Genomic DNA, 14,667 nt, shown 5'->3' on the forward strand with positions numbered 1-14,667 from the left:
CAGGGCTATTCCTCCAGCAAATCTTTTTGATTCATAATTTCTCATACTCCATCCCTGTGACTTGTGAATGGGTAACTGATTGTTATTTCTATGTCTTAAAACTTGCCTTACCCAATCCATCTTGAACTAAAATCCCCTTTGCACCTTAGTTTGCAAGATCTGTGTTTGAAATCCACTGGACAATGTAAGACCACGTCCTCTTGGAAAGTGTATGACATGCACCGATCACAGAGTGACATGTCTCATAAGGTAAAAAAAGGTCAAGTTCTTCCTCCACACCTTTGCAGATCAATAACTTCTTAAAAGAATTTTAAACAATTCCCAAAAAAGATTTCCCCCCATTTCTTTTACAGTTCAACAACGCTAGTCAAACCAAATTTCAATGATTAGAACAAGCCAAAATGTTATGCTGGAGGAAAAGAAGGTGTTGTGTAACTGTGGCACCCTATTCACTTGTCCCAAAAGGAAAGAAAATGGGCATGGCTGTAGAACCAGAGACACCCATAGGTTGACCTTGCAGCCAACAACAAAGTAAAGACCATTAATGCATATTAATTCTCTGGGTGGTGTCAAAACCAACTCTAACCCTCACATCCACTACAACCATTACAATCACAGCTGCAACCACCACGACGATCACCTCTGTACTGAAACAATCATGGTCTGTAGCAACATCTGTGCTAGTGCTCCACAACTAAAACTGTTGCTATTAGCCTTGCCCTTGGCACTTTATTCAGCACAGTCGTCGTCACCGCTGTACCGGGGACAGCAGCTCCAGTTGCACAACCCTATACCCGTCTATTAATTTGGGGACAAAACAACCTTCCCCATTCCGCTCTTCTAAGTCTCACTCCAGTTTAGATTCAGCCCAACTACAAAACATCCTTTATTTTTGAAACAGGTGACATGAAAACATCCTTTTCTTCCTCCATACCTTTCAGGCTTTCAGCCCAATTTTGTCTGAATCTACATAGAACCACACTGGAAGAGACCCATAATATTAATAAGGTGGGTTTTAGAGAAAGTTCTCTTGAAATATTTTGGATCAATAAGCTTAGAAAATCATCAATGTTGTAGGGTAAATATGAGGAACAAAGAGTAAATAAGACCTGTTAAAAAGAATGGGGAAGGAAACAGGACATGTGACACTCAAATAAATCTTCGAATACAATGTTTTTGCTCTTCATACGCTAGATTTGTCGGAAAAAGATGTGCTTTCCACGTGATAAATAGTGAAGGTGTGTAATAAGCTACTCGTGAAGAAAAGGCGTAATTATTGTGCAAGTTGAGGAGGAAAGTATGTATTAAGCTTATCTCTTTAGTTATCTACCCTGGTGAATATTCTACACACTTATCTGAAACTTACTCCAAAGGGGGTGACCTAGATGTCAAAGAGCTGGTGTAACAACCTAAAGTTCTTCCCATCTGCTTAAGGTTTTGTGGTAGAGTTACCCAATATTTGTGCTAGTGAGACGTGACAGGTACCATATCTGAAAGTTATCCTTCATGGAGCTGACTGTGAGTTCATTGATTGGCTTATATGCTAATAATGTTCAAATTAGTTCTGAACTTCAGCAAGGGCCCAAAGGATGTTAGTGTGAAATAGTTTACCTTTCTAGTTAGGACTTCTTTCTATAGCTTCATCTGACTGTTCAGTTGATGCAGATTTTTGGGCTCAAGACACTAGTTCGGAGCTTTTTGCCCCATCGAAGTGCAACTGTCAGTCGTCCAATTAACTTTTTACTGGATATCATACTGGAAATGCTTCAGAAGGGTGATCATTATGATGGTATTAACTCAAGGTATCAATTATGTTTTCAAAATTCTTATTAAGATGTTTATCAGCACATGGGATTATGCTTCTTTGAGCGATTAGAGGGCTCTCGCTAGTTGGATAATTACGGTTCCTGGTGACTTGTGAATGAAATGATTTTTGTTAATGACTTGTATGTTAGACTGAAGAACTTGAGGAATTAGGCACTACCCTATACAGATACAGAAGGTGTAAGAAAAGTAGTGGTCTTAAAGATGTCTCCACTTAATGATGTGGAAGAGGGTCAATCTCCATGGTCATTAGGTCATGCACTGATGTTCTTGCAAGGCTCTTATATGCTCTGACATAAATTAACTGTAGTTTAGATTCATGGTTTATCTCCTAACATATGTTATGACTTAGGTTTAAAGCATTTCTAACATGGTGTCACATTCTATGAAGCACTGCACACAATTTACGTCCGTGACACTGTACACAATATTTATTTATTTATTGTTTTTTTTTTTTGATGACAAGGGAAACCCGCAGCCACTACCCTTTGGGTGCGCACAGGGTAAAACCCCCGCTCCTATGCAATAGCTCGCAAACCACATAGGAGAGGTAAACCGCACTAGGCAAGCCCGGTGCGACAAGCTCGGCCCAGAAGCAAACCACTTGCTTTCGCTGGCAAGGGGTTTCGAACTTGAGACCTCCAACATGGAAGTCCCAAGCCCAAACCACTGGGCCACCGCGAAGGGTTATTTATTTACTTATTGTTTTGGTGCCTGATATGGACATAGTACACTATTTTGGGACACCAGAATCCAAATCTATCGAAAAGTCTAGAGTAGTCATTTTGGGCCTTAGCATGAAAAATATTACTTGTAGAAATAAGAAAGATGGCCCCAGAATATCGCATAAACTCTAGCCACCAGCCTAAGTCTCCGTTCTTCTTTTCTCTTTCATGTCTTTTTGCCCCAAATATTTAACTTTTGTTCTGTTTCCAACTTTATCCTCTTGTCTGTTTATGCTACTTAGCTTACACTTGCCTAGAGTGTTCCTTGGCTAGTGTGGGGGAGAGCGGTGTATACTGTATGCAGTCTGCTCCTATTTTTTCTGCAAAGTGACTATTTCCATACCTAGAACCTGTGACCTATACTCCAAGGGAGAAACTCTACCATTGTGCAAAGGCCTGCCCTTTTAGCTTACACTTGCCTACTGGCAGAAAATGTTTGAACCTACTTTACCAATTAGTAGATGCTATGCTGCTTATACTTCAGACAAGCATAAGGTATTGCAGGTCAATTGTGTATTTCCTGTAGATAATATGCTTACAAGTCACAGTATCATAACTTGTAAGAAAATCTAACAAGAACAAATGAATGCTGGAAAGTTGAAGGTATTCTCAGTTTAGCTTGAAGGAACATTGTTTGTGTAGGTGATATCTTTGTTGCATTTGTCACACTTGCAATGACTTAATCACTGAAAACCTTTTTTCTAGCAGTGATTCTGACAAGGCTCATATTAGATTAGCGGCTGCAAAATCTGTTCTTCAGCTCTCAAGAAGGTGGGATTCACTCATTTCGCCACAAATTTTCCGCTGCACAGTTTTGACGGCCAAGGTTAGAAGACCTCCTCTCTAAAGTAATATGTCAGTAAATGCCGACTAATTCTAGCAATTCACTGGCCAAAAAGATGCATTAGTTTGAGTTTCAACTACTTTAATATTCTTGTAGGTCTTCTTGTGGCCCATAATTGATTAATAACAGTTGGATTGGATACTATAGAATCGTTTTTCTTGTATAGTTCGTGCTGTTATCACATTTCAAGTATATAACCTTGTCACTGTTACAATCAGCAGAACTGTAGTCATTTCTCATGTTGTTTGTCTTATATGGTATTGACTAATGTATGTTAAGAGTAGAGTAATGGTCAGATCTGCAAATAGAACTCTTGCAATTTCATTTTCTCTGGTAGGAGGCCTATGATTTCAGATAGCCTTCATTGGAGATAAAGTAGCACGTCTTCCATAATTTACGAACTTTGCCATGTAAAACAGAAAATTAATACCATCATCGCGTAGTCCCATATTGATTACACAAAGTAACTACAAAGTTGATTATTTTTTTGAATGAAAAGAACTTAGATATAATATAAACAAGCATTTTTCACCCTCACAGTAAAGATCTAATACGGAGTTCTGAAATTCAACATTGTATTCGATCAGACAATATCATATTGATCTCTTTGCAATCCACCCGAAAACTGTTTCAGTAATTTAAATGTGTATTCAGAGCTTGTGAATGGAGTACATATTATTAGTATTTGTTGACGATTTCTGAAGATGGAAGTGTTCTATTTTAAGCAGATACCACTTCCATCTACAACGAATATGCCCGTAAATCTGACGTGCTTCCTTTTACCAATTCAGCATGCCATGAAACATGGGGACAAAAGATTACATTAATTTGGATTAAACATTCAAGAGCCAACTCTAAGTTGAATCAGCCAACAATTCTCTTCCGTGCCTCTTTAGACCCACAGTTTGAATCCCACCTACCTTTCTTTTGATGGTCATGGAATCATGGGATTTTCCTACTCAGACCTACGGTTTGACTTATTTATGTTTTTCTCTCTGTCATCTGAATATCCATTGTCTAGGACCTCTTCTTCTTCTGAGTGACATCATTTCTTGCATAATATGAGAATGGGAATAAGTGGTAGGAGCCTAGTTAGCCTCTTTTTTACTGAAACTCCAATCAGTTGAGAAATTAAGTAACCTCCTGCTGTTAAATCAGCAGTCCTGTGCAGTTTGTTACTGCATGTAGATTAAAAAATGAATGGGAAAGAAAAGAGAGAAGAATATGTTAGGGAAGAGGATGAGTAGAATGAATGGGAAGCAAGTATAAAATTTCAAGCAGGAATGGAAGAACTCAAGAGTTACAAAGTTGATAGTTTTCTAAAGGGGAGCTCTTACACTGGTCAATTTGGACTATTATATGGCTTAAGTTGGGTTTCTTACTGTGGAAGTATAGCTTCTGAAAATGAGTTGACTAATGTTGAATATTTTATGCATTGCTGTTTGCTATATGATCACGTATTTTCTTTTTTGATAAGGTGAACATCTATTAAAAACAAAAAGTGGAAACACCGTCATTGACCTTGAAACCCCTGATCATGTTATTTAGCTGAGCGGTTTCAACATATCAGTTAATCCACCCATGCCAGGATAAATAGGAAAGGGGAAAGAAGGTCACCTTGTCTCAGTCCTCTCTCAGAAGGGAAAAAACCAGATGGTGAACCATTGATCTGAACAGAAAGAACTTCACTGTACTCGCAGAACTTTATCCAGTTTATCCATTTGCTGCCAAAACCCATCCTCTCAAGGGTCTTCCAAAGAAATTCCCAACTTAGATGATCCTAAGCCTTTTCTATGTCTAACTTGCGTATAATTCCTGGAGCTTTTGAAGTAATCCTCACATCCCCACATTCATTTGCTATTAAGATAGCATCCATAATTTGTCCTAAGGTAACTGAACTCTTCACTTTTGGTGCTGCACCCGTGTCGACACAACATGAGTGTGGGGGTGGGAACCATTCCCGGTCTAGTCAACAGATTGTGAGTACTTTGACCAAAATCGACGGAGAAATTTCAGACAGATTCAATGATTTCTGTAATCAAAACAAAAGCTAAGGTGAAATTGAAGAAAATGGTATATGGAATTTTCTATGTCACTCCTTTTTCTTTTATCCCCTTCCAAGTTTCTCCTCTTGTTCAATATTTTCTCCTCCAGTTTTCCACATATTATCTCATAATTTAGGTTTCATATCTTTATTTTTAGATATTTGAATTGCTTTTAGCTGAATCCTGAACCTGTATCTATCCCCAACCCTTAGAATTTAAATCATGAAGGTTCTGACGTCTTGATCCTCACCCGTATCCGACACCTGCACCCGAGTCCGAGCAACTTAGAGTTTGTCTACCCTTGATGAATGCCATTTGTTGGGCATCAATTTTGACATCACTTTTTTTAGCCTTTCTGTCAGAAGCTTGTAGATGACCTTGTGTAAGGTGATAAGCTGCCAATCAAGGCTGATGGGCCTAAAATCCTTCAATTCTGAAGCAACCACCTTTTTAGGGATCAAAGCTATGAAAGGCTATTACAACTTTTTCCAAAGTAGCCTTGATCATGAAAATTCTGTACAACAGCTACCTTATCACATTTAACTACTTCCTAACATTGGATAAAGAAAGCCATGGAAAATCCATCTGGGCCAGGGGCTTATTCCCAGCACGTAAGAATACAAACTATTTTATTTCCTCCAGGGGATTTATCCCTGCACATAAGAATACAAACTATTTTATTTCCTCCTCTCCAAACTGGCTTTGGAGCAATAGATTATCTTCCTCATTGATCATAAGTCTTTCTCTGGGGTTGAACTGTGGTCTCCAATCTTCTGTTTCTGTGCATAAATTTTGATAAAAGCTTATAATCTGTTCTCAGATCTCTGCTGGTTCAGTTACACTGACCCCATTGATCAACATATTATCAATGTTGTTGTACCTCTTTTGACAGGTTGCAGTTTTATGGAAAAACTTGGTGTTTCTGTCACCCTCTTTGAGCCATAGAACCCTGTATCTTTGCCTCCATGCCACTTCTTCCCTTTCTGCAATTTCTGCAAACTCTATATGGTCATGTATAAGGAAGCTAATCCAGACAATTCTCTTGATTCAGACTTTGCTATTAGTTGGACTAATTCTTTCCTTTCCTGAGTTCGATTTATATTTTCCAGTTTGACTTGTTTTATTTTCTTTTCTCCCATGCTTGCTAGAAAAAACTTTTGTTTAGGTCAAAGAGTCATCAATTTCCTGACATTCAGTTTAGCAGAATTTGACTTGAATGAATTGGAAGCCTATGTGTTTATCCTTATTAAGAAAAGGCCCATGTTTATTTAAGTTAACATTGGTAGCAGCTTGCATTGGGTTTAACTTTGTCATTTTTTGAAGTTTCTGATCATAGATTCCTATAACTTTTGATAGGATAATTCTCCTCTAGTACAGAGATTGTTTATTAAGAAGGTGCAAAAGCTTTTGAAGGAACATAAGATTCCTTGTAGATATGCATGTGCATTTCCATTTGCTGCCACAGACTCTTCAGACGATCTCCAACAAATTGTAGGTTTTTATTAAAATTTTTGTTTCTTCTTACTTTGTCAGTTTTTTTCCTTCTTCTGACACTGTCCTTTTTTCCCTCTTTAAGTCTTTGAAATACATGGAAGAGTTTGTACATGTATATGGCAGTGCAGCAAGAATAAATCGAATGTCTACAATGCCTGGACATGTGACTGGTTTTCCTGTTTATATAGTGGTTTTCCTGATCCATGTCCTTGCTCATGATCCAAATTTTCCCACTGCCGATCACCATGATGCCAATTCCTGCGCGCAGTTTTTCAGGTTAGTGCTTACTCATCAGCTGTCTTTAAACACCTCATCTTTTACTTACTATCCTTTTGGGCCAGTCCACTTGTTTTCAGCTTGCGGGCATTGATTGATTTTAATTACTCTGATGGCACCGTGGACCTCATTAGCAAAGCTAGCTCATACTTGAGAAGTATCTTCCATGCAATAAAAAAGGCAGAGGATGCTGTTGATGCACAAATTACTCCTGTCAGTGTCTTCCTTGGTTTTGAAATTGTTGCTAGTTCCTTATTCTTAAATATATTAATGTTGAACCATGAGGGTGATCATATTGCAGAATCTTCATACGTTGTCAGATATTGGGATTTCTTTGTTGGATGCAATAAGCAACAGAGGTGTGTCTCATTCACATATCTCTGGACTTATTTTGCTGCCATCTTCACTCTATAAAGTGGGTCAAGAACATAATAGTCAGGCAAGTTCTTTTCACTTGATTGGCATTTGCTTTGTTTTTTTAATTTTTATTTACACTTCCTCTTTTCTTTTGCAGGGGAAAAGTGATCTTTTAATTCGTTATCAGCTAGATGAAAATTTCATTAGGAGTTTACTTGATATTTCGAAAAAGAAAGTTCAGGTTTATGCCTTTACCCCTGCATTAATTTTTATCAGTTTTCATGGAAGTGCCTAACTGATTTTGTTCCCGTTCTTCCTGTTTTATCTCAGACTGCTGGCATCATCAGTACACAATACCAAAAATCTCAAGATGGCATGAAGCGGTCTGGTAACAGTGGGGGCAGCACATTGGAAATGCAACTTTGCAAAAAGGGCCCTCTCCCATTGAGCATGTTAAAAAAGAATTGCGGTTATTCATATTCAGATAAGAAGGAGATAAGTGAAGCAAATCAGGAGCTCACTACTAGAGAAAGACAAAAAACATCTAAACCATTTTCAGCTTCTGTATCATTTGAATTACACAAGGAGTTTTCAATGGATGATGAACATGAAGATGATGCACATGGAACCATTGAGGCAGATATTAGAACTGAGCTGCAGCCATATTGTTCAAGAACTCTCAGGTTACGACCCTTGTCTGATCAGAAGAATGAAAATCCACGTTCCCTGAAAGAAAACGACACAATCTCAAGGTGTAAAACCATAATGCGTGAGCCTTCCAAATCCGTCAAAGGCAACAGCTCAGATATCTGCATCTCAAAGGTATATTCTATCATATCTTTCAGTTTTTTCAGTCAGAGTTTCTTGTTCCAACTCTTGGATGTGTAGGGAAGCAAAAATGATGCTGAAAAGTTAATTAGGCATCATAAAGAACTGTGCACTCCGGAAGATAAATGGTGAGAATTTCTTTGATATTGGTATATTTAACAACATTCACTTTTAAATGACATGTCTGTTTTGATGATGCAGTTATTCTGGAAGCACAGAGGTTTTTGATTCTAGCAACAACTCCCTCAAGGTCTGTCAGAAGATTGCTAAATATAAGAGACGTGCTAAATAGTGTGTAGGAAATGTTCTATCTGTCTGTTGCTTGTTACCCTGTAACAGAAATTGTGAAAAAATAAGGATCATTGCTGGGTATCTTAGGAGGAAAAGTTTCCTGGTTTAGTTCTGCATTCTTAGTTAGTGTCACTTCTGGTTCTGATCTGACCCTTTTAAGGAGGGCCTGCCAGAACTGAGCTTTGCAAGTTTGCTGTCTCAACTGTTCTATTAAACAAATAGGAGGACTGAACGCCAATTAAAAAAGCCTAGAAGGATTTGCCTAAGTTTCTTAGCTATATAAGGTCTGGTACAGGGAGCCCTTGCTGATTTTGGTATTGGAGGGACCTGTACTTTTAGATGAATGCATATATCACAATATAATTGTTTTGAGCACAGATATTCAGTAGAGAAGACAATTAGCTAGACAAAAGATAGTAGGTGAAAGCTGTGGGTGAAATTTATTCTGAATTGCTTTTGGCTGAGGTGGCTCTGGGTTGTATGCAATTGCTGGGGGTGCTAGGTTTGCTAGAGTTAGACAATTGATATAATCAAGGTTTAGATTTTTCTCAGAAACTATTAATTGGCTTCTTAGGCATTCCAATTGGAAAAACAAGAGAAAATCAGAAGTGTAAGTACGTCTGCATTCCCATCAACTTCCTTTTTGAAAGGAAACCATAGTGTCACCTGGAAAGTGGTATGTAGATCAATAATAGGCCCTCCTAGTCCTCACCTCTTCCCATACCCTTGTCACGGAGGTTACCATCTTCTAGCCTCTTGGTCATCAAAGAAAAGGAGAACTGAAATAATAAAGAAAAAAGAGAAGTTGGGTCATCTTTCACGAGAGAGACTGCCTTCTCTCTGGTCAGCATTCCTGTAATAACACTGGTTAGCTTCAGATGAAGATAAAAAAAAGTGACTCCCTAGCAAGCACTTGCTCCAACAGAAAAGCGAGACTTTACTAATCTACCAAAAAATAAATAAATCTCATTACTAAAGTGCTAACAAGTCAGAAAACAGATGCCATGGGTGTTGTTGGAAATAAGTATATTCTGCTTCACTACTCCTTGTGTATTAAAGAATTGATTTATTCAAAGTCAGAAGAAGGCTTTTTGGCTTATTAATTTAGTAACTTGACATTGTTAAAGTTCTTTAAGACGAAACAATAGTATGTGTCGAAGCAGTGTTGTGCAATGCACTTGCCTCTCGCTTTAAGCGCTGAGGCAAGGCGACCTGTTGTAGCCTTTTTGCTTTCCGGCAAGAGACGATCTGTAAGGCGACGTCGAGGCGAGAAAAACAATGTTTTTTTTTTAAAATGAAACTTGAAAGCTAGGTCTCTTTCGCACCTGACTTAGAGCACAGCTTCTTCCTCTGTTTTCTGGCAGCATCATCTCGTTTTCCGGTACTTAAGAGCTAGGGTTCAGCTGTTGAGATACCTGCTTCTCCTTTCTTCTGTTTTCTTCTTCTTTATGCTTTCTCCTCTGTTTTCCAGTTGCTTCTTTCTTTTCTTTCTTTTTCTTGCTCAGCTTCTTCCTGCCACAGTTTTTGTACTCTGTTTACAAGCTTCTACCTCTGTTTCCCATTTTACTGCTCAGTGAAGAGGGCCTTCGACACCCCTCGCCTTCCAAAACACTGGATTGAAGTGCTTTTGCATTTTTTGCTGACACGGATAATGAGCTTATTGTGGTTGAATTATCAGAGTTGTATTGTATTTTTTTGTACGGTTTGTTGACTTATTCACAGATGTTGGGTTGCTTTCTCTTATGTAAAGCATTTTCCTGAAAAAATGAACTAATATTTGCCATCCAGATATAGTTACAAACAATTTATTTGCTGTTGGTTAACAATGGAAATTTTGCACATGTAGATCACCTGTGACAGCAGGGAAGCTGAGGTTCTCAGTTTGGATAGTGAGATTTGGGGGACTTTAAGTAACCATTCCTTGCTTGACCAGGTAATGCTAACATCACTATATACTAAACTTATCTAGCCAGCAGAATTAGGTTTCATGTGTTTTGTTGTTATGAGTCAAACCTCCAATAGAAGATCTAAGATTCAATATCTTATGCAACAGCGTATAATTAGCTATAACCATCTATCTGATCCTTTCCTAACTTTGAACAAGTAGGTTAATATGCATGATTCGTTCATATTTATCACGTTCCATCATATACTTGAACTGCATTGAATATAGTAAAGGTTTTCTGTAGGGTTAATGTAAGGTAGACCTGCAAAGTGGTGCATTAACATGCTATTTAAGACATTGAAATTGGAAAATGGTAAGGCTTTTGATGACTATCTAATCTGCTAAATACAATATACAATGCTACTCAAAAAATAAATACAATATAAAATGCTATTGATTTTGTTTGTGAATGTTTCCTTTGTGTTTAACCTTTGGATTTGGCTATAAACTTGTGTCCGTAACTCATTTGATCTTAAGCTCCAACATCCTAATTGCAATATTTTCTTTTCTTTTTTTCTTTTCTGAAAATTGGTAATTTGTATTCCTCAGCATTAAGGGCTATGCTGACCACCTCCAAGAAAATAATCAACAATGAGCCTAGGAAACTCAAACTAATTACTAGGATCCTAGGAAATCTAACAACTGAACTGCATCATCTGCATGTCCTTCTTTACACCAAAAATGGAAGTTTGTAATACAGTTCTCCTTAATCTTCTGCATGGAGTTAAATCTGTCCTCAAAGCACCTTCCATTCCTTTCCTTCCAAACTGTCCACCAGATGCAGGAAGGAATTACTCTCCACCATCGCTTCTGTGTTTTGCTACCTTCTCTTCTGATCCAACAGCTGAGTAGGTCTGATGTATGTTCAGGCATGGTCCATGTGACTCCTGTGAGGTTAAAGAAAAGGGACCACAATTGAACAGTCACCTTTCAAATGCAGAAAAAGGTGGTTGTTAGTCTTTTCTTCCTCATTACCGAGGAAGCATCATGAGGCTATCTGAAAATTTCTCTTCTGTAAAGCTTCATGTGTTAGGCAGGCTTTCTTGATCACTTGCCAGGAGAAGCATTTAACCTTAGTTGGAGCCAAGCATTTCCACACCTTTGTCCCTGGGCCTGTGCTGCCTCCCTAATTGCAATATTTCCTACCTAACAGTATCCTGAAATTAATTGATTTATACTTGTGAAATATTAGTTGAATACTTTGTCTTGCTTAACTCAAAAGAGTTTCTGTTTAACACTCCGACATGAAGTAGAACCTACACATTTTTGTTGTCCTTACTTCGATTTTGACAATGTGAATCTTTCTTGATTGTATTGCCTATCTTAAAGAAATTTCAACTTGCATTGTTGTCAACAAAATTAACTTTTGGTTGAGCTGTTAATATCAAAAGTAGTTTGCTAACTTTAACTTTTATCAAAAAAATAAATATCAAAAGTAGTTTGCTTATTTGTGTTTAGTAAATCTCATATTTGCCTCTGCATAAAGATTTTTGGAAAAAATTCTCCTTAAATCCATAACTGAATCAGAATTTTATTGACCTTCTCAATTGGACATTTCTTTTTTCTCCAATCACAGTAATCACATTGTCATTTCGAGTTCGTTCTCCATTTTCTGCTCTTTATTTTTTTTAAGTAATAAGATCTGGTCAAATTTGGGTTAAATTTTTTCCTGACACTGAGTTAATATGCAGGATTCTTGTGGTCTGCAATCATTATGCCGGTGAGCTATTACTTTTTTTCTGATTATTTTATGGGGAGAAGGATCAAGTGATGTTCTCTTATGAACTTTGACTGTTTTCAATTCACTGCAAAATTCTTCAAGGTTCAAATATGGAATTTTTTTGTTTCAACTTGCAATCCATTTCCTGCTTGATAGTCAATTTAACTTGTAAGTGGTACTTTCCTTAATGTAGGTGTTCATTTTATGAAACCAGGTATATGAAGCATTTTTATGCGGTCACAATTTCCTTGGATTTGGATGTCCTGTAATGCATTTTGTGTAATCTTAATCTGGATTGCATTAGCATCTGCTTGTGCTTGTATGCTGGCTGGGTTATATATATTACATAGAAGGGGTGAAAAATATATGAAACATAGACATTCTTATGTCCTCAGCTTTTTATGTCTGTTTCTTCCATGAGAAATGATATTTCATGAGTTCATCATGTAAATCATGTTCACCCATATTGCCATTCATGTAAGTGCCCGGACAGCATACATTGTTCTCATCATATGCTTGAATTTTGCTTTTTATTCTGTTGTGGATGCTATAACATGACCTGTAAAAGATCTACTGTAGTTACAATGACAAATGCTCTTCATTTTATAGCCCAAGGAAAAATATAGATATGATTGGATCTGTCTCTCAACAAGAAGATGATTTGTCAGAAGATAAATCTAAGATTGGTAGTAAAAGGACTGCCTTAGCTGGTAAGATCTTCTATTAATCTATAAAAATGTTATTGCTGGTGTTTCGAGGAGTAAGTTTGTATTTACTCTTCTATGATTCTCTTTATTTTCTGCCTCAGAGTTAAAGAATCAGGAGAGTGTTCTTGTTGACTCATCAGCTTCTGAGGTCATCGATGTGAATGAGGATCTTGTAAGATTCACCTTTTTTCTCCTCTGTTTCCTTTCAGCTCGCTGTTTTTTAAGCTTCCTTTTAGCTCAGATGGTTGTCGCTATTTCTGAACGGAAAAACTAGTAAATCAAATTCTTGGATGGTATTTACTCTGCTTTAACAAAATCAACTTTTACCAACACTATTAGAAGAGCACCCAGTCTCCCCTCCACGCCCACCAACTTTTTATCTTTTTCTTTTTGTTCCTGTTTTTGTTGAAGCTTTGTGGATATTTATCAGGAAAAAAGAAAGAAAAGAAGTAGCTTTAGAGCTAGGTCCTGCTAGTTCCTTCCTCGAATAATTGACAGAGCTATAGAGAGAGATGGCTTTGCAGAAGGCATGCTAGAACGTTCTAATAAATTACAGTTTAGACATTGTGACTTCTAAATTTTTATCTTTAATCTAGGAAGTTTTTTAGACAAGTTAATAATTATTTCGGTTCATCTGTTCACTAAAGTTGTTTTTTGGGTGCACTACAGATTGCCAGAAGGACTCGAAGTAGAAGAGTTTGACTATACTTTTACAAAGATATACTAAAGGCTAACATGCTGAGTATTTTTGTTTTGAGCATTCTCCATCTCAGCGAAGGCACATGTTTGGCTGATTGCATCCTAATTTTCAGCGATCCTCTAGCAAATAGCTGAGTCTTTGCAGAGGTGTTAACAATTGGCTGTTGTGAATAGATAGTTAAATGAGATGCTTTTATTAACCTGGTGTTTAGATGGTGAAACTACGCCCCCCTGCCCCGTGTATGATTTCTGTAAATAGTGAATATGTTGCTGTTGATGTGTTTATACAAGTGAGGAAACTCTTTGAACCCACATTTAAGTATATTTACCAAATGCTATATTAATGTATGTTATCATAATGAATTCGAGAATACTAAATGATAGGTCTTAGTCTGTAGATCTGTTATCTTGACTGAACTACTTTTCACTGGGTTAATGAAAAGATAGAAACTCCATTGAAGGGTATATGTTTGTTTATTTCACAAAATATAGTTACTTATTCATGTTTGCCTTCTGGGTCGAGTGCGGGTTATCTCTCCTATGTGGTTTGCGAGCTATTGCATAGGAGCAGGGGTTATACCTGTGCGCATCCAAAGGATAGCGGCTACGGGTTTCCCTTATCATAAAAAAAAAGAAGAAGTTAAAATCAACTAAAACGTACAATTGATTTCAATTGGCCATCATGGTTGCTTCTCATTCTCAAGTAGCTCCTTCTAAGAACTAATTTCTCCACAAAACCTTTACTGAAGCGACTCTCTTATTTCTCAACCTACAAATCTAACGGTCAAGAATCTCAACTAGAATCTCCTCATAGATAGTTCATTGGCTGTGGTATTCTTTTCCTAATGCATCAAAACTTGAGGATGCATGGTTGTGTCAGATTATTTATTGTTGTATCAATTTATGCGCTTC

The 14,667-nt window shown here is 37.4% G+C and overlaps 1 protein-coding gene across 3 annotated transcripts in view; it reads left to right on the forward strand.

Annotated features, from left to right (window-relative positions):
* LOC102594421 (sister chromatid cohesion protein PDS5 homolog A) overlaps window positions 1-14,123 on the forward strand; it is a 30,512-nt gene extending 16,389 nt beyond the window's left edge. The window contains exons 17-31 of one of the 3 annotated variants that reach the window (XM_006363834.2): window positions 1,666-1,802; window positions 3,255-3,375; window positions 6,795-6,929; window positions 7,015-7,208; window positions 7,274-7,421; window positions 7,510-7,647; window positions 7,723-7,806; window positions 7,896-8,387; window positions 8,454-8,521; window positions 8,595-8,643; window positions 10,531-10,617; window positions 12,321-12,349; window positions 12,959-13,059; window positions 13,158-13,228; window positions 13,726-14,123. In XM_006363834.2, the coding sequence (XP_006363896.1) occupies window positions 1,666-1,802; window positions 3,255-3,375; window positions 6,795-6,929; window positions 7,015-7,208; window positions 7,274-7,421; window positions 7,510-7,647; window positions 7,723-7,806; window positions 7,896-8,387; window positions 8,454-8,521; window positions 8,595-8,643; window positions 10,531-10,617; window positions 12,321-12,349; window positions 12,959-13,059; window positions 13,158-13,228; window positions 13,726-13,758 (1,887 nt within the window). In that variant the 3' untranslated portion in view covers window positions 13,759-14,123. The remainder of the gene's footprint in view (window positions 1-1,665; window positions 1,803-3,254; window positions 3,376-6,794; window positions 6,930-7,014; window positions 7,209-7,273; window positions 7,422-7,509; window positions 7,648-7,722; window positions 7,807-7,895; window positions 8,388-8,453; window positions 8,522-8,594; window positions 8,644-10,530; window positions 10,618-12,320; window positions 12,350-12,958; window positions 13,060-13,157; window positions 13,229-13,725) is intronic. The other 2 variants (XM_006363835.2, XM_015303670.1) reach the window with 2 other exon arrangements.
* Window positions 14,124-14,667: the final 544 nt, after the last annotated feature.

Source organism: Solanum tuberosum, unplaced genomic scaffold (genome assembly GCF_000226075.1).
Source record: "Solanum tuberosum cultivar DM 1-3 516 R44 unplaced genomic scaffold, SolTub_3.0 scf00461, whole genome shotgun sequence".
Lineage (NCBI taxonomy): Eukaryota > Viridiplantae > Streptophyta > Magnoliopsida > Solanales > Solanaceae > Solanum > Solanum tuberosum.